Here is a 24,991-nt window from a genome sequence, read left to right as displayed (position 1 = left end):
AGTGAATACGATTACGGTTCAAATCATAATATAAGATAACTTATAGTTTTTGTGGTTGTTCGGTAAATTGAATTCTCCAAACTTAAATATAATCCTAATCTGTGAACTTTAACAAAACATGATAACATGAACCCAAAGAGATCTCAGGTTAGAGATAAACTTATATTATTAGAGGATTGATTAAAGGATAAACAGCCTAGAAATTTCGGATGTTGATCCTCTCAAGATTATTTATGACTTTTAAGAATCTTATACCATTCATTACTAGATAAACTATGTCAGGGTTTAAGATTTTTCTACAAAAAAATACCCCCGCCGCAGCAAACCTGCAGACTTAGCGAATTTCCATTTGCCTGATTGGATTTACACTAAAATGTCTCCTTAAAAATATCACATTTGTTCCCTTATTTAAACAGAATTAGTTTAACAAATACTTAGGTTTGCTGCAACAGGGAGGGTAAAAAAGTTTTTTTTAAATGTCAAATGTTAAAAGGTACTGTAGTTTAGTAAGAAATTAATGTATTTTCCAAATTTTATCAAAATATGTTCATAAACAAGCAAACTACAACAGTTGACTTATTCTCCATAAGAATAACATGGGAATTTAAAAATTACAATTTTTTTGAATTTTATCCGTAACAATTAGACACATACGCTTCAATGTACTAAATTATTTGTTTTTTTAAGCTCTACAAAATGGTTTAGAAAGAAATTGTGAAATTTTGCGTTTTTAGGGTCAAAAATGGGAAAACCCTATTTTTACCCCATAAAACCCCCCATAAACCCCCGTTCCCATAGTCCTATCATGCTGGTTCGCGAACTCCTTCAAGTGTATCCCGCCTTACACCTTCAAACCAAATTTTATCAAAATCGGACAAAAACTACTCAAGTTATCGTGCGGATGGACACATATATATATACAGAATGTCCCGGAACTCTCTACCAATATATTAGGGCATTGATCCTGGGTAATAAACGTACCTAAATATCATATTTAAATTGTCCGGAAGTCCTTAGTTACTCACACAGCCGCCATTTTGTTTTTTCAGTTATTAATTTTTTTTCTTTAGAATGGTTAAACATAAGAAATGGAAACTTTGCACAAGCATTTATGACAATTATTAGACAAAGCTACACAAAATAACTAAAAAACTATTGACTTTACAAAAATTTTAAATGGCCGCCATTTTGTTTTATGAATTTGAAAAATCATGATAATTTTTTTGGAGCTTTGTCTTGTTATCCTAAATGTTTGTGCAAAGTTTCCATTTCGTATGTTAAACCATTCTTTAGAAAAAAATTAATAACTGAAAAAAAAAACAAAATGGCAATGTGTGAGTAACAAAGGACTTCCGGACAGTTTAAATATGATATTTAGTTTTGTTTCTTACCCAGGAGCAATGCCCTAAAATATTGGTAGAGTGTTCCGGGACACCCTATATATATATATATATATATATCTATATATAGATATATAAAAATTTGAACGAATGGTGTTTTTGTCCTCTGGGGACATCAAAATGAAAAAGTAAATCGGTCCCGGGCCTAGGTCTTACCATGAGACCTACGGTAATAGCTACTTCCCTATAGGGAAATTCGCTAAAAAAAATAAAATAAAATTGTCTTAGAACTGTTTAGAAAAGAAGAATTAGCCTACACCATCCATTAAATGTTAGATAATTTTCACAGCTTGTAAGTCTAAACATGAGATTAATATGAAATGATGCCTACTTACCATTTGAAGGTGTACTGGTGTAGGTTCGTAGTGTCTGCTTTGGTGGATGGGGGTTAATGGTTACATTGGACCTCCAAGCAGGGCCAGTGTGAGGGTTGGTGCGGGGGGCGCGGAGGCCAAGCTGGATCCTAGGAGGAGGAGAGGGCTCGGCAGCGGGAGCGTCCTCTGACGATGATGAACATGACCTCTGACGAGGGCGTCGCGCCGGCCTGTGGTGATGCTGGTAGACGGGATTGGTGAATGCTAGCGGAGGCGCTGCGGGGACATTGTTGTTGGCATTGTTGGCACTGATGGTCAGGTCGACGGGGCTACTGCTTTGGCTGGAAAAACAGTGAGGATTTAGAATATTTTTTCAACACGTGTTGCAAGTGGATGTAGTTTTTTGTTTACTGACTTTTTGATTAACACACACAAACAAATAACTCTTCCACATTTTAGATTTTAACTCTACAAAGTATTGTATACTATTTCCATAGCTGAAACTCAAACTTTTAGCAGCAAATTTGAGACTCAACAAAATTACTTTAACCCATTGGCGCCGACTTACGAGCGTTACTCGTACGGCCGCTGCAGGCCCGGCGGCCGACTTACGAGTGCCGCTATTTAGTATGCGGTATTTAGTTATTATTATTTTTCGCCCTTTTTGTTTCTTCTTACTATTATAATGTTTATAAATATCTTGCTTCTTGATTTGCGTATTTACTCATCTAGTTTAGCGAATAACAAAAAATTTTGTGTTGCCATGGAAACCACATATCACCAAAAATCAGGTGCGGTAAGGTAAACAAACAATTAAAAAAAAATGTTATTACTTATAAAAGTACACAACTTTTAATTTTTCTACGTAGGGAATCGATTGAACTTTATATTAGTAGTGTTATTTGGTGTCTAGATTTATCTTGGTATTTGTATATCAAGTTTACTTTCAAAATATTGTTTTTAAAATTTTTATTTTTATAATCTTTATATGTATTTTTTTTTTAGTTTAGAACTTTGACTATCCAATTACCACTTTTCTGTAGACAATTTTACTGTGAACAAAATGGTGAAAGAATTATTAATTTATTACCTAAGGTTTTCTTTCTATAGCAGTTAGAGTAAAAGTCTACAAATTCGGTAAAATTAATTGCTACCAGAGGGTGCTGCAGGTAGCGCATTAATTCCTTACCCAATGGGTTAAAGCAGTGGGAATCCATCACCAAAACACAATTATAAGGAACTCATAATAAATATTTGTCAAGGCTAAGACATGTAGTTTTATTTGTCCTGTACTCCACCTGTAGGCAGCAAAGCTCTGGTATCCCGAGGAAGCTACGTTGCTCAATGTTGAGATGGAGACTTGAGATCCCTTGTGGTGCGGCTCAAGCTCACATTCGTCAGACAGCTCGTCCAGATGAGCTGCAGTGTTTGTCGAGGCTCCTCTAACCCCTCTCTGCAACATATGGACAAATCAGCCATTGGAATTTTTTTAACACAAAAGTTCTTGAATGTCTTTTTTTCCACCTTCACATTCTAGGACGCTTCACACTAGCTCTTAACTGTTTTATACTTTACTTCAGAATAGGCCGATCCGGGGCATCATCCCGCACCGGTGGCTTAAGACGTTTTTGATCAGTAGGAATAAACCTGGGACCTAGATGACCAAATCCCCACACTTTATCACGATACCAGCCCCCACTATAGAATGACTATAGTAGTTCAGTTCATGCCATGCAAATTGTTTTGCTACCATTTAACTTCTTTATTCCATCTTTCATCATTGCCTTCTCAAAATTTAATATCTAACTCGTTGTTTCAAGAAAATTTTGTTTTAATTGGTATTTTGTTTTAAGTAATAAAAAATATTTTCAAACATAGTGTAATTGAAACGGTTTATTCACACCTACAAAATCCTACTTTGGTATGCCGAACAAGCTGAGCTAATGTTCATTTATTGCCAAATTTAGGTGAGGATTATTTGCTTGTTAGCGCTGAAGGAGGCATTACTTTTCTTGGTTGCATAAGATGCTTAAAAGAATGTTTAAGAGTCGGCAGGAGTCAATAATTTTGCATTGCCATTGACCGTGAGATGCAGGCGAAAAAGTGGTTGAAGCACATTAATCATGCACTGTAAGCTTAATTACCGAGCAGGACATTTTATCTGATGAATTGAATTGCTTTTCGGATTTTTAAAACTTTTGTTTTGGAGGTTGAAAAATCACAGTTTAAGTCAATATATTTATGTAGTTTGACAAAATAGAACAATTAAAATTAAAAAGTATATATCAAATCACATACACGGTTTCAATAGCTATAAAATGAGATATTTTGCAACTTTTTATCTTAATAATCAATGCTGTAGTATGCTTCAACCATTAACATAGCTGTTATAGGCAGAAAATCCAAGATGGCCAGTAATCCTGTCAACTCTTAATAAGGCAAACATGAATGACCGCACATCACATCGAAAGGAGTTAGATTACAATAGCAAATCAATGCAAAATGTTTAAAAACACATGAACAAATAACAATTTTAATGACTAAGGTAACTGCAGTCAGATTCTAACCATAAGTGGATGATGGCGGTTGTGCGCCGGGCTGTTGAAGGACGTGGTTTGTTCGTCATGGTTGTGGTTGTGGGGATGCAGCTGGTTGCCAGAGGGGAGGTAGGCGTTGCGAGGCAGAGTTGCCGCCCTAGCAACACCGGGTGAACCCCCCACCCCGACACTGGTAGTATAGTGAAGCGGGCCGTTCCCGTTCATACAGACAGTTGGGTCGTTGAACCTACAACACACAATGTATGTTAGATCGTTGATACTAACCTCGACAAATTTTGAAATTGCAAAAAGAAAGATATAATAAAACCAAAACAACCTCACAAATTACAATGATCTTGGGGGTTTCATAGGTATATATTTCATACCATACAAAGTTTTTAATCAATTAAATCCTCCACATAAGCAAAATATTTACCATAACAATTTTCTTATCTGCTCTTTTAAATGTGCTGATTTTTGCCAGGGTATGTAAATAAATGTATACCTTTAAAGAAACAATTTAAAAACAACCACACAAAACTTAGTACAACACCAATAGTAGGCCTAATTACCTGAAGATGTTTCTCTGTAGAGACTGGTAGTTGTTGATGGAAGAGTCGTGCGTGTCAGGCGCAGACACCTGCCGTGAGAGGGGAGGGGGTTGAGTGAGAGCTGAGCGCACTCGCTCCAGCACTCGACTGAGGCGTTCTACCTCGGTCACTCTCCCAGGCCCTACCTTAGACACGCACTCGACCAGCAGGATATGCAGGATACTCAGCTGCTTGCCAAGGTCAATGTATCCTTCAAACTGAGCCACTGGCAGACTTCCGTCTTTGGGTACTCCGCTCTGTGAATGCAAGTATGACATTGATTTTATTGTTTGCTTGATAAATATTTTAGAATTGTTGTAATCTAAGTCTTTTACTGGTAAAAGTGAGAACATTTTGATGGTATATTATAATTTCCTGTTTCGTTAAGTTGATTTAATATGATGCAAAAATTATTACCGGTTCCCATAAATCAAAAGCCCTGCTAACCTCATACTAATTACTGCATTTGCAAATAGACACCAGCAGGTTCAGCCGATGTCATAAAAAAAAACTGGCATCTTACACAAATCATAATAATACTCACAGAAATACTGTGAAGGAAGGTCTTCATTGATGGTGCTTCTCTTTCCAAAAAGTCGTTCATGAATTCCATGAAATTCTCTTTGCCTTGAAATCTTGTAAAGTTTGCCAAAGTCTGCAGAGTTTTCGCTACGAGAGTAAGATTTCTTGCAGCTTTTTCGTTGGGATATTCTGGAAATAAATGGAAGCTTGTGATAAATTTATCAGAGACTATGTACAATTAATTACCAATTTCATGAACTCAGTTGGCCAGTCGTACTAGCCTTGTCATGGTTGTAAATAGTGTGTAATTGTTTTAACATCAGCAGTCTCATCCATTCGCGTTGCCAGTACACTTGGTCGCCTTTCTGTGCTTAAACACTCATCAGCTATAGTGACAGTTTTTTTCTAAAAACTCATTTTTTTAGTTCAAACTTTGCTCATTGGGTATCTATCTATATATTAATAGGCAAGCATGTTTCTTTAAAACCTTTTTTCTCAGCTCGTGTGCATCGTAGGGAAAATCTACGCATACCGTTAGAAAGCTATTTTCCTGTAGGTGTGCAGAATCCCTTTATAAATTAAAATAGGCTCAAAGATAAGCACAAAAAATTAGTTTAAAAATTTGAAAAAATTAACATGGATTTTATGGGTTGCTATGCTGGTTACGAAATAACAACGAAATATAAACAGAAAATCAAAACAAATGGAAGAAACTCAAATCACATGTTTTATTTACAGTGTAGGGAGAAAATAGAGAAGTCTGTACATTACATATTTTTGGTCGAGTTTCGACCACTGGACGACCTCTCGTTATCATTAATAAGCAAACATTGAAACAAACAATATTTGAGTGAAAAAAGTGTTTTGGTCAGTGCTTCTCTTCTATACTTTCTTATGTTGAACAGTACACCATAGCATACATATATTCGTTTGCGCATGAATATGTAAATAGACAACTGATATTCAATTTATCTGAGGTGCTGTTCCAAGGACCATTACCAATTACCATTACTGCTGGTTACCAAACTGATTTAGATAATCTAAAAATAGTTTTAAGATTTTAAAGGGACTTCTTGTTTAAATACTAACTACAATACAATAAAATCAACTGACCATGTGTGATGTTGAAGAGACTTGGAGACAAGATGGCTGGACAGAGAAACCGCAGGAAGATACACGCTGAGATTAAGTTGTCACTGATGTCCTGCCTTCCTGATGCCACCAACCTCTCTCTGAACAGCTGGAAACATTCCCTCAGCTCCCTGCAACCACAGCTTGATAGATCATATGTTCATACACTTCATTGTGTTACACTAAACACATGATGAAAGAATAAGCCTATTATCGTGTTAACGCTAATACCGAAACCCTACCTAGGCTGACGTTAACCGAAACCCCCGGTCTTTGAGACCCCATTTGAAAAATAATGGACCCTGCTTAGACACACACAAACCGAAACCCCCGGCCTGTGAGACCCCGCTTTAAAATACACTAACGATGGGCTTCTGAGATGGGCATGTTATGAACAGACAACCTGTCAAGGTCACGGCACCCTTGCAAAATGAACAAACAATATATCAATAAGTAGGGGAGGAAAAGGGGGGAAGGTATTGCGGGAATGGAATCTCCCAAGTAAACAGTGTTGCCAACATGCATTTTTGAAAATTCCCGTGGGCCTGTCAGACCGGGGTTTCGGTATTAGTGTTAAAAACTTCAAGTAAATCATAGGAACCAGATGTTTGAAAATAAGCCTACACTAATAATTGATCAGTTGGTTATTTGTCCAGGAATCACCCAGTTTACCTAGATCAATTTTTGAGCAATCAAAATGTTACTGGCTTTTCTCAGAATCTAACTGGCAATTTCTTTTTAATATGGTACTATTTATAACCCCTCAACTCCTCAGTAAGTAATTGACTAGAAGTCCATCAAGATCTTAGATATGCAGTAGAACCCAAAACGTTTGTAAATCAACCTAACAAGTTACTAAAAATTGAAATTTAAGTAGACTGAAAAGTTGGAGTGAGCATTACTTTATGCTAGGATTGAGGAAATTGTCTTTGCAAAATAGGACATATTTATCTACACTTTATGGATAAACTTTACATCAAAACTTGCAATAAAATATTTTGTCACACTAACTCTCAAAATTAATGCATTTAATTGCTGTATTAAATTTGACAATCCAACTTGCTCTGTCTACTCACACAGGGAAGGTGGCTGCAGAAGACAATATCTTGGCCCATGTAGTCTCCACAGCGTTGCGTAGGTTCAGCTGATTCCTCGCCAGTGCTGCTCCTCCTCCCGCCTTGAGCGGGTCCACCTCACAGTCCACCCCCGCTCCTAACACCCCCGCCACCAGCTCTCCCAGTGTGGAGTGCAGGTACTTCTCTCCCGTCAACTTCAAGTAAGCCTCCATCGCCTTGGTTGCCAACGAATTGCCTCTGAACGTCAACCGATCGTCTTCTGTTGAATAACCGGTTATTTAAGTACTGTCAGGAAACAGTCTATAAAGTAGTCTTAACACAATGCAGTCACTTCCCATAAGTGAATAAATAAATCTCACTAAATTGTGATTTCAAAACAACAATGCAATGGGAGGTATGATGGGAACAAACTTTATGATAAATTGTTTTGACGTGTGGGGAAATTGTGCAAAATGACAAATTTTTACAAAATCCTTGAAATTTAATCGATTTAATCATATGAAAAAATCCAAATTATACAGATCTGAGTATATCAATTCATCTTTCGTAGTTACTCCATTACAGAATATAAACTCAATTCATTTGATGAAAATGCCATAGTTTTCAATACTAAAAACATTATTATAAACATTACCGGAACATAAAAATTATCACAGAGTAATTACATTGAGTATTTTTCTTTGAAGTCCTATAGACAATTTTTACTAACAATAACAATGTTAATGTTGAATTACCAAATTTAACTCATCTATCATGACTACACCCATCAGGAACTTTAAAATTAACTGTACATGATATGAATTATGTTAACCTTACAAAACTTTCAAAATATCTTCATCATGTAATTTCATTGAGAAGTTTTAAAAGGTTCAAGACTGGATATCCTATTAGACTGTTTCACACACACGTTTCCTTGTTTACTCACCGATCCTCTCAATGTCCATCATGACTATGTCGGCCAGGAACTGTTTAGCTAGACCTTCCCTCTGCATGACGTGCACCAGAGCTGTCGCAATATCCTCCTTTGCCTTCACCCCGATCACTGGTTCCAACACCTCGCACACCGACTTGTACTCCGTTTTTAGGTACTGCAACATCCAAGTTAGAATCAAATATTTTGACAGGTTAAATAAGTTGATTAATTACCTCTCTGCAAACAATTTGAACAGAATAAAATTCATACTATGCAATAAAATCTTACGGAAGACGGGTTTAATAATTTAAAATTACAGTAGAAACCTTCATATTTGAATCTTCTTGGTTCGGATTTTGGAAAACCTCCTCAGTTTGACTAACACACATTTGTTGCTTTATCCTCAAGCCAACAGTTACATTATTATTCTTTTCCCCATTATTGTTTGGTATACTACTGTATTTTCATATTCTGCCCACAAAGGTACAATAAAGTGGGTGGTTTTGAAACATGTCAATCAATTAATCTTGGTACTACTACTAGTCAGGAAGTTTAAACTGATGGTTCAAACTTTTTTTAGTTCAGACACATGTCTGAAAGGTGTCCCAATGAAAAAGAGTCAGTCGTTTTATTAGGGCACTTTTAAATATATTTCACAAAGAAACATTGTCACACAACTTCATATTATACATTAACTAGCAGAGTACCCGTCCTTCATACGGGATCGGCATATAAGTATAAAATGCTTATTGCGGTTATACTCAAGCTTGGCGTTTGCAATGAGGGCCTATTTGCTTCTCTAAATTTACAGTATTAGTATTACACATCTACCATAGCCATAATGTTCTACCACTTAACCTAAACAATAGAGAAAAATGAACTATCAAAAATTCACAAAATATCACAAATTATTCAAGAAATTAAAAACATAAATGTAAACAATCCTACTTTGACAGTTAGTTCTCATTGTGTACCACAGTTTTTGTTGCTGCTTATTATAAATGCAAAAAAAATATTGTGCTGCACTCTGTTGGTAAATCTTTTAACTTTTTAATGCTTTTGCATATCCTAGAACCAACTTTTTTTAGTTGAAACAGCTGACTAAATTCTTGAATTCCCTTTAAATATAAATACCGGTACTCATAAGGTTAACACGGGGAACTACAGAGCCACTGGGGTGGAGCCCGAATGGATTTTTGAGATAAGAATATGCCTATATGTTAATCAGGAATGTGAGCTATCATCATGCCAAATTTCAGCCCAATCCGTCCAGTAGTTAATCCGTGATTGAACTTCAAACAAACACACAAACTTTCACATTTATAATATTATTAAGATAAATTAATTATTTCAGAATGAAAACTATCAAAACATGTTTAAACATCTAGTCAAATTGAGTATTTTTTACAGTTTCATAAGAACAACTTTTTTTCATTTCGACAAGTGTCAGATAAACTTTTCTAATAAATCCTCCGATTAAGAAAGTTTTACAATCCTCCAGAGGTACCAACCTGCAGGAACTCCTGGTAGACCTGGACTGGCAGGATGTCCACAGACTGGAACCTACATTTTATCCTCAGTGCTGGAGGATCCTTGACTCCTCCCTTGTCACTCATCACCGGGTACCACTTCTCTGTGAGGTACCTGGAGGTGACGTCATGGACAGGGATACTGACACTCCCTGCGGCAAAAACATTCAGCACATTAGTATCTGCAGAAGAGGAAGCTTTGAGTTCAACCCTTTATCTTTTTTAGAGTGAATGGCGAGAACCTTTAGGAAAGGATGATTTTTCAAATGGTTTCAGCTTTATCTGGGTAAAAGGTAAAAGTGTTCTTGTTATAAATTTATCACCAGTTGCAGATAATTTCAAGGTGTGTTTCTGTCCAGTATTAGATTAAGCGTTTTGTTGTTGACTAGCCCATGTATCTAGATATTTCACAATTATTATACCTATTTATTTAAAGTAAATAAAGCTTTATGTAACATAATAAATATAAAGTAATGAAAATTAAAAGCACCCCAAATACTTTAACAAAAGGAGGAAACACAATGATTTTAATACATTTAATATGAAGTTTAAAGTTAGGCTGAGTTAAAGTATGTCATGGAAAGGCTTGCATTTTATAGACATTTTAGAACACTATTGTCATATTTTTAAAGTTTAGTGCTAACTTAAGCCTTATATTTTTAATTACTTTTGATGGTTTTGTCATTATTGAACAAAATGTATACAAATATTGATTCAACTGCAGTTACGGTTCAGTAATGTATATTTTAAAGCACCACACCTTAATCCCCAACTTACTTTAACATCAAGATACTAAATTATAACAGAACAAGTTGTCAAATGCTTCATGCAGTATGATAACAGTGGAAGTTAATTTAAAGACACAATTTGATTATAGCAGAAGTTTTACCATAGTCAAAATCAACTCACCAACAAGCATATTCTTGTCCCGTTTTTTCTTACGGTCGGCTTCTCTGTAGAGGTTTATGTTGATTACATTGACTAGAGGAAGGTTGTGGAACTCGAAGTGTTCGCCCCAGAAACACAACTCGCCTTTCTGCTTACAGGACGTCCTTGCGTACAGAGTCTTGTCCAGACAGACCTCGCAGAAATACCTAAACAAGAGTCAAATATACTACATCTGTAGAAGAATAAATACTATTTCTGCAAAAAGTTAAAAATGTTTTAATAGGTCATTGGACGGGTAGAAGAAATACAATATAAAAAGTTACCTATTTTAAGATTTTTAAAAAGGAATTGGAAAACTACTACACACATTTTTGGTTTGGTTTTAGCGAATTTCCCTATAGGGAAGTAGCTATTACCGTAGGTGGCACGGTAAGACCTAGACCCGGGACCGATTTACTTTTTCATTTTGATGTCCCCAGAGGCCAAAAACACCATTCGTTCAAATTTTTATATATGTATATATATCTATACTTATAAAAGGCAAAGCCCTCACTGACTCACTCACTCACTCACTCATCACTAATTCTCCCACTTCCCATTTACCTAGGAGGCTGAAATTTGGCACACCGATTCTTTAGGTATTAAATAGGAAAACTAAGTTGTTTTTATTCTGATCGGACCCTCGGGCTCCGCCCCAGTGGCTCTGGAGTTTCCCATGTTAACCTTATGATTTTTTATATTTAAAAGGAATTAATGAATCTTATCAGCTGTTTCAATTAAACAAGTTGGTTCTGTTCTATGATGTTCAATAGCATTAAAGTTACAAGGATTACCAACAGGGTGCAGCACTATTATTTTTTTTAATTTATGACAACAGCTAATTTGCAACCAAAAGGTGAGTGAGCGTAGCGAACGAACTTCAACCTGGAGGCGAGTTAGCGTAGCGAACGAGCTAACCCGAAGGCAAGTGAGCGCAGCGAACTAGCTCCAACCTATAGGTGAGTGAGCGTAGCGAACGAACTTCAACCAGGACGTAATTGAGCCATGCGAACGAGCTCATCTTGAAAATTAAGAAGTTAAACGGGGCAAAGCCCGTGGGTACAGCTAGTATATATATATATATATATATATATACGTCCGTGAACGCGATAACTTGAGTAATTTTTGTCCGATTTTGATGAAATTTGGTTTAAAGGTGTAAAGCGGGATAAACTTGAATGAGTTCGCGAACCAGCACGATCGGACCATGGGAACGGGGCTTTACGGGGGGTTTTATGGGGTAAAAATTGGTTTTTCTCACTTTTGACCCTCAAAACACAAAATTTCCCAATTTCTCTTTAAACCTTTTTAAAGAGCTTAAAAAAACAAATAATTTAGTATATAAAAGTATTTTTGTTCGATTATTAGTAACCGAGAAAATTAAAAAAATTGTAAATTTAAAATTCCCATGTTATTCTTATGGAGAATACTGTCATATGTTGTAGTTTGCTTGTTTATGGATATATTTTGATCAAATTTGGCAAATTTATTTATTTTGTACTAAGCTATCAATATTTTACTCAAAAACACACTTTATTAGTTTCCTTGTAGCAGCAAACCTAGGTACTCGTTAAACCTAATGTTATTAAAATATATTTAGGCCTAACTGAAAATCAATTCAGACAAATGGAAATTCGCTTAGTCGGCAGGTTTGCTGCGGCGGGGGTATTTAATCTTATGAAGAACTTGTTGTTGCTTTTACATAGAAATTACAGTAAACTAAAGCAGTTAACAGGCCTGCCGTTTGCATATGATGAGCTTTAGGCCAGATAGATAATTGTGCTCCCCTCCCCCCTTTCTTTTGGAGGAATTTTCCTCTTTTCTGTGTCCCCAAAAAATCTTAAGCATCTGGGGCCCCAAAGTGGCCCTGGCAATTTAATACTGTTAATACTGTTCAATGAAATGGCGACCATAATAGTAGGTATTTTAAGCCAAGTATGAATGGAGATGAGTGTAGGATGAGTGGCGCGAACTTGTAATCTTGTTAATGACTAAGGCCGACATTCCTTTGACACAGCTGTTAATTAATAGCCCATACAGCTAATGGTAGGGACCTACAGTTTATAGTGGAATCCGAACCACATTTTTCCTAGGTATATACGAATTGGTCTAATTATCAGGATAGTACTGCGGATAGTCGTAGTACTCACTCGTGCGGACGTTAACCCACAACAGGGAGTATCGCATCCACAGTGTATGCCTATAAATATCCACAATTCGTGGATATAAATAACTATAAATAAAAATCACAAAATAGCATCGCATCAATTACAAAACCGATACAATTATTATGATTTCATGATTCCTTACCTCTTTTTGTTGGCCACTCCTTTTGCTTCCAAAACCCATATTTTCAATGAGTTGTCTGTGCGTCTGATTTGGTCTTGGTCTGGTTGAACTGACTTCCGCAAGCTGAAATCAAAATATTCAATGGATAACATTTCCAATGAGGAACACAAGCACGGTAACAGACTTGTGGCATACCTATTTTTAAGTTTATGTTAATGGTTTGAATAGAATAAGGGAGTCATCTCATTAACTTAAAAAGTGCACGACAAATCTGAAGCAAACTTTGATGTGTTGATTTAGAGTGATTTTACGGTTTGTGCTTTGGTATAATCCTAACACTTATCTTAGCCAAGGTAAAAGTAAAAACTTGTTCTAAACTCTAACAGCACCCCCACAGATCATATAAAACTACTTTGACTTTCTCTATTCAATTCTCGCTAAATTTACTCACACAACTAGTTCCATTGAGTCACCACCTGATGTGCTTGTGTCATTCAATACATCCTCCTCGTTTGATTCATTGTTTGAAATTGTCGAACCCATTGGATATTGCTCACAAATTCCACTAAACTATCACACCTAGTTTCTTCTACACTGAAGGTACCTCTTATCACATAACCTTATCTTGACTATTGCCTCAAGATAGGACAAACAGCAACAAATACGTCACAGCTCATAGTAAAATTATCAACGGAAGATGGTATCACATGCGTGAATGTAATCAAAGGTTGGGAAGTGTAAATACGCTTTTTACACTGATAGGCTGACTCCTATTGACTCTGATGGTATTTTTTTATAAAAAACAAATTTGTCCATAAGTTAATTAACTTACAATAATTTTGGCAGGGATTTTCTCTTTCAAGGTTCAAATACTTGTAATAAACGTTTTTCATCAACAATTTTATTATAAATAGTAAACCTAAATAGGTACTTGTTGAGATCCAAATTATTATTTTTTGTTATTCCTCCTAACATGATTGATTTCCTTAACACTAGCTACTAAACAGTACGAACTACCTAATATAATATAATAACAGTAAACTCCAAACAAATTGCTTTTAGATGTTTATGCATAAAAGCAAGTGTCTAAAACGTTTTATTACTAGTACTTTTAATATTTAAAAAATTAATGAATGAGGATATCATTAAATTGCATTAATAAATTTATTGAGAAAATGTTATGCGACACATCTGTATATTTAATTTTTTGTAAGGTGATTCTGTTTGCCAAAATTCTGGGGTGCTTGAGAAGCATTGGAGAGGGCTAAAATTAAAGGTCATTCCTTGATGGTGGGAAGAATAGTGTAATATCTAAAAACTCAACACAAAATTATATACAAAGCAAAATGTTCTCCATATGAATAGATTTTTTTGTTTTGCGATTTTTTACTTATATAGAGGTGATCGTTCTATATCTAGCCAGTACTCAAGGTTATTCTACATGCAGAGTGCCTGTCGTACAAGGTTGATGTATATATGTGCTCGTATTGTATAATTTCCGTTATACACATACATTATGCAGCGAGGAAAAGACATTCTAGGAAAATTTGGTTCTTCAAAACTACTGTGTGAATTAGAAAGAAAGTAACCTTTATTTTAGAAACAAAATTGTGTTTGTGTGTCTACTTTGTAAAGGAACGTCCAAGACCAGGTCTGTTCATTGTTAAAACTGAAAAATGGTCTATATCAGCTAGTGATTTGTGTTGTGGAATACACTTTCTTCTTTGAATAAATGGTAAAACCAACTATGATTTTAACAAGGTTGAATACAGCGCTTGTGTTACCTGTGGACCCACTTGTCACGTTCCTCGGCCGTGCGACAGGAGAAGTACCGCGCAACGCCGGCCGGTAGTGTCACCTGGAAACAATGTTCTCGTCCCAACACACTGGCGTGGAGTGGCTTGATCTCAACCCCTGAGAAACAGATGGTAAATCAAATTAGTTAGGTAGGTACTTAGATCTTTTTTAAAAAGTAAAAATAAACATAGACCTACAGTTTATTTTTCAACTCAAAAACTAATATCAGTAATTTAAATATTTCTAGACCATATTAGTAAGAGGAACTTATTCTTAAGTCATTTAAAAATCTACGATATGTGATTTGATAGTCAAAAAATTACTATTGGCCTCTTTTGTGACAGTAAATCAATATTGTTAAGGAATTTATGCACAGTGCTGCTATTATATTTTTATTATAACTCAGATATAAACACTAAGAAGAACAAGAATCTAACCCTGTTCAGCAGTACAAGTTCGGCAAATCAACAAAAACGAGTAAAACAATGTTTAAATTGCACTAATTGGGATTGTAAGTTTTGAAAGACAGAGATTTTCCTTTTAAGACTTGATGAGTTTTAGGTTAGAGATAAACGAAGTGTTGAAAATAAACTTGCTACATGTTTCGGTGGTTATTAAATTCCACCATCTCAGGCACACAAAAGGATCCACTTCTTGAGGTGTCGTCAGAGTTGTTACATACATTTAACACAAACACAAAACACGAAACGATTAAATACACGGTTAACAGATAGGCCTATCAACTTATGCACGTACATTGCCGCGAGCAGGACTGGAAGTAGATCCTTTTGTGTGCCTGACGATGGTGGAATTAATAACCACCGAAACATGTAGCAAGTTTATTTTCGACACTACAAAACATGTCAAGGATTGTCTGACAAGGTACATTTTAACCATTATTAGTCATATTACGCAATCCTGGGGCTATAAAAATTAATTATAAACGAGACTTACTTTACTTTTGTTAAAATAATGTTTGGTTCACAAAACTGAACCTTGGAAATGAGGAATACTGACCTCCAGAACTGAGATCCAAGGTCTGCATGACGCTCTGGGCTTGTCCGGACAACAGGGACTCGTGGGACCTTGAGGTGCGGAGTCTAGGAGCTACCGGGACACTACAGACAGAACAGAAAATTAGCAAACACATGGTCATACTTAGTCTAACTGAGGTAGAGCGCGGGACTTGGGTCCAAGAGGTCCTAGGTTCAAATCCCGCCAAATCACCAATGGATTTTATCTAAGTGATAATGCCGCAACCCCTCGGTTTAGCCTGAGGTAATGTGAAAAACAATCCCAGGCTCGTGCCTAGTGTCCTAGGACAAAAAAAAAGGAAAAAGGAAATAAAGTCTAACTGAGTTAGAGTATATCTACTGAGGAAAAGCATTGGGAAGAATAGAATAGGTAGAACCACGATTTCCAATTCCTGATAAAGATATTCTCATCTATGTAAAGGCTTTGAATGATACAATAAAAGTACTTGGAAATCTGGACTTTTTTGGTATTGAAATGGGCTTAAAAAAAAGGAGACGAGATAGGGTGGCGAGATCAACACTAATATTTTTGTCTTTTACAGTTATCATAGTTCCTAGCAGATATTGCTACCAACATATGGATTTTTAGCACAAAATCCACTTAAACAATATTACAAACACAAATATTTAGTTTTTCCTTCACCAAAGCAACATCTAAAAACAGTATAATAAACCTTAAATGAAAAGAATATACTGACAATTTACACTAAAGTAGCATAACAGTTTACTGTGCAAATCAACTACTTAAAAATTAGAATTCAGTGATTAAAATGTTTTTTAAAGTAACAGACTACAATAGCAATGCTACTTCCACAACACAACTTATGAATAATTACTTTTCCGATTACTTAAGTTTGCTCAACCCAAGACATAAAATTGATATTACCCTCTTCTCGAGTATATTGCACTTCAATGTTTTTGGTTTACACTTAACTCAAAGTTTTATAGATTAGTTTTATTTTAATTGAAAACAACATCTTAAGGATCAATAAACGTACAAAAAAACAAAAACTTTTAGGCCTAGTAACATTGTATATTGAGTATAAATTCATAGTAAACACCAAAATACCAACAACATACCTCAATTGAAGTTTTTTAATATCCAATGCATCTCCAAAAGAGTTGCTTTTAATTTTTGAAAAATACTTTAACATTGTGGACACAACAAAAAACAAGGAGGTGAAACTAGTTGTCGATCGGAGCGAAGTTAAAAACAGTTTGTAATTGTCAAAGAGCCATCCGTACCTGGTAGAGTGTTTACACAGTTATTGCATCGTAATTAACATAACACATGTGGGTTTACACGACCTTCATATTTATTGTGCATTTGTATCTGAATGTTTCAGTTTCAAACTTACCCATCACTATCGACTTTTTTCCTCTCCAGTTTTGTGACGCTCTTGGTCCTTTTGAGAGGATTTGATCTGAACGACCGTTTTGAGAAGAAATTCTGTAAAAATCAATGATAGTCAATTCCTAAGCTTAAGAATTCCATAAAAAATAAAAACAAGGTGGCTAAAATTATGATAGATAAATTTTAAGGTTTTTAGGAAAAAGAAATAATTTCTATATACTAATTTCCTTTCTATAGGATAACTAAACTGTAAATCATTGGTATTAATTAGTACATGGTTTTCTATATGTCTGTTTTTATACTAAGTCATGCAAAAATTACTCTGTTGCTGGATTGTGATATGACTATTTTCAGTTTATCAGGTCCAATAGTATTTCAGCACATAGCCTTCACTGCAGCACAGAATAACTGCAACTGCAAGTATATTGCATAATTTCAGGAAATTTCTGGTCTAAAGAAATGTATGTACAAAAAAAGTAGTGGCGAGAAGATATATATCCATATAAACTTATGACGTGTGTGAGAACTCAAGCTAGTTCTATACCTTCCATTGTCCCTAAATGTGAAAATGCCAAAATCTTGAATATTTTTAAATATTTTTAAAAACTTAATAATTACATTGCACTTTATTGACTCGGATAACACTATGTGTTAGCTGTCACACACAATAATCTGTTGGAATCAGCCATTTTGTAATTAGCAATTTTCAATTGTAGTGGAAAACAAATTTAAAGTATGTGTAATATGTTTACAGTTTACACTTGAAGGTATTAAAACGTTTACATTAGCTCGCTTTCTTGTCCGGTACAAATTGTCCAATCAATTTTATACTAACTTCCCGATGAGCTAGAGACTAGAAACTTGGAACATAGCTCACAAATGGAAGACAATGCAATATTATATAATTTAATTTTCATATTTCCCTTGGGCTACGCCCCATGGGCTTATTTTTATTAACTCGCTTACTTGCAAATTTTGATACTTCCCGACGAGCTAGAGACTTGAAACTTGAAACATAGCTCACAAATGGATGACAATGCAATATTATATCATTTGATTTTCATATTTCCCTTGGGCTACGCCCCATGGGCTTGTTTTTATTAGCTCTTGAAATACACATGTTGAGACATGGAGAGACTTGAAACTCGAAATATAGCTCACAAATGGATGACAATGCAATATTATATTATTTAATTTTCATATTTCTCTTGGGCTACGCCCCATGGGCTTCCAAATTTTCTATGTTTACATTTTCCCCAGGTACTACATAATTATATGAAAAGAAACTCAAATAAATCTTAGACTTCCCACATGCCTCTGTCTTAATCTGATATAGATGCTTGAAATAGATTTAACATCCACACACATTAAAAACTAAAAAGTAGAAAATAATTTAGAAATAAAAACCTTTTTTAAAACAAAACGTTTTCAAACACACTAAAAAGTAGAAAATAATTTATAAATATGTGGAGAGTATAAATACTTGTAAGATTTAAAACGAAAAACGTGGGGTGCATGCAATAGACAATAATACATTAGTTTAATAGGTGAAGGTAATTGTAAAATATCTATTGCATGCACCCCACGTTTTTCGTTTTAAATCTTACAAGTATTTATACTCTCCACATATTTAGAAATTATTTCCTACTTTTAGTGCGTTTGAAAACGTTTTGTTTTAAAAAAGGTTTTTATTTCTAAATTATTTTATAGTATGACTACCTACTTATTTTGTGGGAGTAAAAGTTTTGCATTTTGTTATAACACAGTTAATCCCTAATTCTGTTAAAAGATAAAAAAGGACATAAAGGGATGAGATGGGATACTGACCACTATTCGGGAAGGAGTGAGTTCCAGTGTCCGGTTGCCCAGGACTGGTGTGGCTGGTGCGCTGCCTCTTCTACAGGCCTTCTCATAGGATGTGTCTGTAACAGAATGACCAGACATTAGATACTGGTACAATTAAATAGAGAATTGAACATGTGTTTAAAGTCAGGAGTGTAAAACAGCTCTACTTGTTCTCAATGTTATTGATCATTTGTCAAAAGTGTTGATAGAGTGGTTAGTGTCTGGGGCTTGGAGGGACAGATTGGCAAGTAACTGGCATATCCAAAAAGATACTTAAACATGCAAAATGCCACTGATGTCAACACAAAAAAATATAATTTAAAGAGGGATTGAGGGGATTCCTATAAAAAGCTTGCAAAACACACTAATTGACCACTTTTGTACCAACAAACTGTTAATTATGAAGTTTAAGAAAGGATGCATACTTTTAAAAAGGGTAACCATTTTTTGTATGTAAACTAACATGCATTCAAGTTACCACAAGAAGACTGGTTTAATTTAAATACCCTTTAAATAATCTGTTACAGAGCTAACAGCTGGTTGTAAGACATCAGCTGTGTGTATATCAATGGGTGTTACAAAGAGAAATATCATAATGACCTGATCAATATGACCAAATATCAATCAATCACTATGATCAATATGACTACATGACTAATTTTAATCAAGTCGTAGATAAAGCACTATCAAAATGTCGAACTTGAGTTTCAATTAAAAAATATTTAAAACTTTGTTCACAATTTCATTTAATTTACAAATACAGCTGTGTAAGTTTAACTAACCTTAGCAGTCTTATTTACATAAAAACGCACAAGTTGGCCTACAACAATAAAAACCCTCTTGAGGAAACAATCAATTAACATTTTGAAAGTAAAATCTTAGTATGTACCTTAAGTAAAAAATAGTGTGCAAATTACCTGTCAACACATGAAAAACACACCTTGAAAAATTCGTTAATGCACTACATGAAAAAACTTATGAAATTCTTAATCACTGGGAAGTATCCAAACCATAGCCGAGCCTTTCTAAATGTGCAAGTCGCTAACTTTTTTACAACTTTCCCAAGTTTCACAAATCACAACTGTCGCGACTCGCGGCAAAGTCAGGGCCAAGGTCCGAGTGACACTGAAGACTGAGGTTGAGGTTTCACCAGTGAGGCGGTGGCGGTGACACACATTGTACTACTGTAGATGGAGCGAGCGTCCGCTAGTCAACCTCAACCGTTGTTTCTAGGATAGTCCAGCCGCAGCTCCGAATATCAATCAACGATCTATTGCTACTGTCGAATTTATTTTTATGAAAATTGTGTCATAAAGAGAGAAATTCTCTGCGGTATGGATGGCGAAAATGTGTTCAGTAGACGTCCGTTTATCCAGACACATCTGCACTGATGAGACCAAGGCCGGATAACTGTTTGACCGTTTCCCGGTGTGCCTAAAACTCGTGGGTCATCACTTCGGTAAAATACAACTTGCAAAGCTTTTTATAAACAATAATTGATTGAAGAAATAGTTTTCCGAAATGATAGCCCAGTTTACAGCGACGAAGTGCATTTTCACAATCGATTGGGTACTCTCGACTATAATGTACACATTTGCAGCTTTGCTCAAATAAAACCTCACCTGGACGTTCTAGGCACAGCTTTAATCTAAGAACTAGCTTTAATATAGTTATAAAACAATCTGAGTTTTACTATTCATGAGTTAAACCCCATTTTCTAGCGTGATGGATGTCAATAATAACTAACGTACATATAGATTTGCAGTATATTCATAAAATATTCGCTGTGGCAAAAGCTATAGTTGACAACTCCTTCTCCTATCAACAAGAGAAAGATTATTAGATAAAACCGGACAGAATATACCATGGTGGTCTATTCTGTGTGATAAAACTTAACTCCAAAAAACATCTAGCTATGTAATAAAGTTCCCGATTTATTATCTTTTTAATTATTATGAAAATAGAATATGCCCAATATTTGTTCTCCTATAACGAGTTGACCCTCACTAAGGTTGGCGAGTCCCACATGTTCTATAGAAATAGAAAAATACAAAAAGATCACGGCTCGATAAATTGAATTGAGAGAGATATGTACAAAAGATCGCTTAGCGCGGTGTGTGGGATGAGGTGTGTCAACGATTGCCAACTGTAGAAAGTGACTCTCGCTAGTCCGGACTGAGGAGAGCGGATAATGCGGAGAGAGTGACGCGAGAGTACTGCTGGGTACATAGACTAAAGAGTAGCTTGTAGTTAACGTATATGGCAAACACACAAGAGAAAGAGCAATTCACAGTAATTCTATTTCGTCAACAATGTGGTTTCTAAATTCTAGCGAAGCTGCAGAACAGATGAGTACGTTATTGAAAAGTTTATTTATTTACTTCATCTCAGTGGATATAGAGGTGGATAGGTTTCCTCTCATAAGACAGCAATTGTTGTTTACAAACAATAGTATGAAAGTACGATGTGATGTGATTGAACTGTCGACCAATTAATATAATATCTAGCAAGACAAAATTTAATATCGAATAGATAAGATTAGAATCATAAGAGACCAACCTGTATACTAAGGTGAAAGAGTAGCCTTGAATAATACTCTCATTCGGTTGTAAAATAAGAAGCATTTTTTTCTATGTTGTATATTGGAGATTTAGTGCGCTGATGTGAATTGTACGTTTCCCTTAGTCATTGAGATTATTACATAATCTGGTTAAAATACCGGAGGGTAAGCGATAGTTTACAAATATATTTTTATAGGTAATTAATTAGTAATGAAGCAGCATGACTTTACAGTTTATGAAATAACGAGCATAATATGCCTAAGTATGACGGATGAATTTCCAATGAACAGACAGAAACATAAATGTTCTACGAGACTATTTCTGTATCAGTACAGTCGTACAGTTCACCTTTGTCCTGTACCGGCTCACTCCTTGCTTTGCTGTAAACGTTCCAAGCACAGGCGGTTTGTCTATGTGGACGGGCAAAAGAGGCCGCCAACCTCTTAAAAAAATTAGACAGACAACATACATGGACAAACAGTAAACGCCTTCGAGCCAATGAACGCAATCCCACAGCACATTCATGAAAGCAGAGCTGTGTCAATCGGTTTGCAGGCGCTACGAAATCTCTTATATGGATAACTTTACAATTAAAATATGTTATCAATCAAACGATGATGGAATGAACTAGGAGATTGCTATATTGTATGGATTGCAAACTATGCAGTTTAATACAGGCAAGTTATTTTTTTGTTTTACATCCCACAGTAAATTTATGTTACAAGTTCTTTTTTTTTGTTTTACATTCCACAGTAAATTTATGCTACCTACAACAATTCCCATCAATATTAAGTCACAAAGCAGAAATTACTCCTCTGTGATTAAGTCAATTATAAATCAATGTATGAAACTATTCAAATAACTGACTCTGTACAATAATTGAGTAACTCACAAAAGTCGGTCAGTCAAATTACCCACCCTTCAAGCCACGAATAAATAATACTTCACAATGAAAGAGTTGAGCAATAATGACATTTGAATATTTAAAAAGCAATTATTCAAGTTTGACAAAGAGGTTAACTAGGGCAGGCCCTTGTGTGACCTACCCCAAACGTCCGTCTATTGGAACACCCTGTCATTACTTGCTTTGTACATTTGCAGTCAAATGTAACGGTGTTTTCACAATCACATGTCCAAGTTTGTAACAATTGACTCGGTAAAAATAATTGCAATTGTTGGATAGAGTGAACTAACGACTAATAGAATTTGTTACCTATAGAATTTGTTAATGCAGCGACGCATACGTGAGTACGTTTTATATGGTTTTATGATTGGAAGATGAGTAAATGAACATATGTTACTGTTGTAGCGTTATTATGACTAAGATCAGCTGGTTCTTAGCAAGGACAATAATTTATTCCGAACCCAATACAGTCAAGAAAGCTGGGTCCAGTATCAAACCACAAAAACCACTTTTGACTTTCCTGAGTTAGAACCTATGACGAAAAGAATTAACAAATCAAATATAAACTGATATAATTTTGCATCAAAAAGTTAAGTTGAAGTTGTCTTTGCAGATTGTTGCAGATCGGAATTTTTGTCAAACTCTAGTTGGGTAACCCCCCTGTAATTAATAAGCTACCAAACAATATACATCAGTAATTCAGACAACCTTGTTCAATCATGACGACACGACGGAAGTTTTACGTATTTGAAGAGTGTGGATCAGTTTAGCAACTAATTGAATTCTGATTAATTAAGTTATTACATTGTAGCAATCAAGGACTTCGTATTAATATTTTGCTTAATTTCTCTGTTTTCGAATAACCAATTCAAAATACTGTGTGAAAAAAACACTGAATGATGCGTACGTAGAATCGAATGCTTCTCGTCCCTCACTCAGGACAAGGACGGAAGGATCACAGGATGTCCGAGCCAGTTGTGTCCTGCAGGACTATAGGAGTCGCGTGCTGAAGGCAACCCTACACTTCCTTCTCTACTTGAATACCGTTACGCTGAATTAGTCTAAAGCCAGGCTACCGGTCCCTTCAAAAAGGCGGTTTGGAAATTGAAAGCTTATTATCAACATCCTTACACTATGAATAGGTGGCTTCGAAGAGGACGCAGCTGTTATTTTGCTGGGCGTGGCGTTTCTGTTCAGGAGATTTAGGTTTGAATCTCAACAATTACCAATGGCTTTACGCTATGTGATAACGCAGTGACCGGTAATTTAGGTCCACAACGAAGGGAACATTTCCTAAACAATGAGAACTATCTGTGTTAGCGGCTGTTTGAGGTAAAAGCGTAGGACTTCTGCCCTGACGACCCGGGTTCGAATCCAACCAATCATCAATGGGTTTCGACTATTTGATGACAATTAGGGCAGTGGTTCGGAGCCCAAGGCAAGCTGCATGTCTACGTAATATGTAAAAGATAGGTCTTCTGGGGAGGCGAACATTCTGTAATATAAAACACCCTACATAAAAGCCACTCAATTTATTGTTTCTAAGATACCAACCTCAACAATAATGGTTGTACAAGCTATACATAAAGCAAATAACAAATTAATGAATTAAAGTACCTCTGCGTAAAGCAACACCGTAATCGAACACATACTTACAAATTTACAACTTTTTAGGAGGGGTCAAAAATAAAGGAAGAGCCACTCTGGAAATGCTTGCCCAGTTTTGTGCATTATTCAGTGAGTAAATTATGTACAAGCTGCGGTCTGTGGGATGGAGTTTGTGTTTCTGGACTGTTTCTGTTGAATCTCAACCCTTATTTGTGGTTGTATCCTGGTGGTGATAATGATCGTCCGTCTGCACCTCCTCCCCCCCTCTTATCAACCTTCCCTCCCCCTCCCACAGCCCTCTAATCGCTCTTTTTGTCGGTCTGCCGTCTTGTCGCCTCCTCTGTTTGCCCAAGGTAAAGACAGCTGCCGCCTCGAAAACTATGATTACATTTGTCTAGGAAACTGCTTGGTTTGGTCTGTTCATTCCTGGGCAGTAAAGTGGGTACAAGGATTTACTCTTTATAAAATAGCAGGCAATTGAGTAACTCTATTAAAATCCAACTGGCATCGATAAATGGGCTCATAATATTATGTCTCGCATGTCCAGAAACAAAATTGTAGGGTCAGGAACTTGCTGTGGATAGAAGGGGGGGCTCTCTAAAATAAAATCCGTACGAAAAGCTCATAACAATTATTTTCATAAGCCTACAAATTAGTTTT

The 24,991-nt window shown here is 35.7% G+C and overlaps 1 protein-coding gene across 7 annotated transcripts in view; it reads right to left on the bottom strand.

Annotated features, from left to right (window-relative positions):
- The window catches only part of LOC128993365 (ras GTPase-activating protein raskol), a 318,987-nt gene that overhangs the window by 3,684 nt on the left and 290,312 nt on the right, over positions 1-24,991 (bottom strand). For all 7 annotated transcript variants that reach the window (XM_054417218.1, XM_054417220.1, XM_054417216.1 and 4 more), the window contains 15 exons: positions 19,241-19,335; positions 17,418-17,509; positions 16,043-16,143; positions 15,013-15,142; positions 13,250-13,351; positions 10,922-11,106; positions 9,995-10,164; positions 8,496-8,658; positions 7,571-7,829; positions 6,477-6,625; positions 5,386-5,552; positions 4,824-5,098; positions 4,282-4,498; positions 3,013-3,167; positions 1,736-2,055 (listed from right to left, as the gene is read on the bottom strand). In XM_054417218.1, coding sequence (XP_054273193.1) covers positions 1,736-2,055; positions 3,013-3,167; positions 4,282-4,498; positions 4,824-5,098; positions 5,386-5,552; positions 6,477-6,625; positions 7,571-7,829; positions 8,496-8,658; positions 9,995-10,164; positions 10,922-11,106; positions 13,250-13,351; positions 15,013-15,142; positions 16,043-16,143; positions 17,418-17,509; positions 19,241-19,335 — 2,580 coding nt within the window. The remainder of the gene's footprint in view (positions 1-1,735; positions 2,056-3,012; positions 3,168-4,281; positions 4,499-4,823; positions 5,099-5,385; positions 5,553-6,476; positions 6,626-7,570; positions 7,830-8,495; positions 8,659-9,994; positions 10,165-10,921; positions 11,107-13,249; positions 13,352-15,012; positions 15,143-16,042; positions 16,144-17,417; positions 17,510-19,240; positions 19,336-24,991) is intronic.

Source organism: Macrosteles quadrilineatus, unplaced genomic scaffold (genome assembly GCF_028750875.1).
Source record: "Macrosteles quadrilineatus isolate MER2022 unplaced genomic scaffold, UCM_ALF_1.0 Scaffold_4__1_contigs__length_99947679, whole genome shotgun sequence".
NCBI classification, from domain to species: Eukaryota; Metazoa; Arthropoda; class Insecta; order Hemiptera; family Cicadellidae; genus Macrosteles; species Macrosteles quadrilineatus.
Note: the sequence above shows the minus strand (reverse complement) of the source record. Positions and strands in the feature narration are given on the sequence as shown.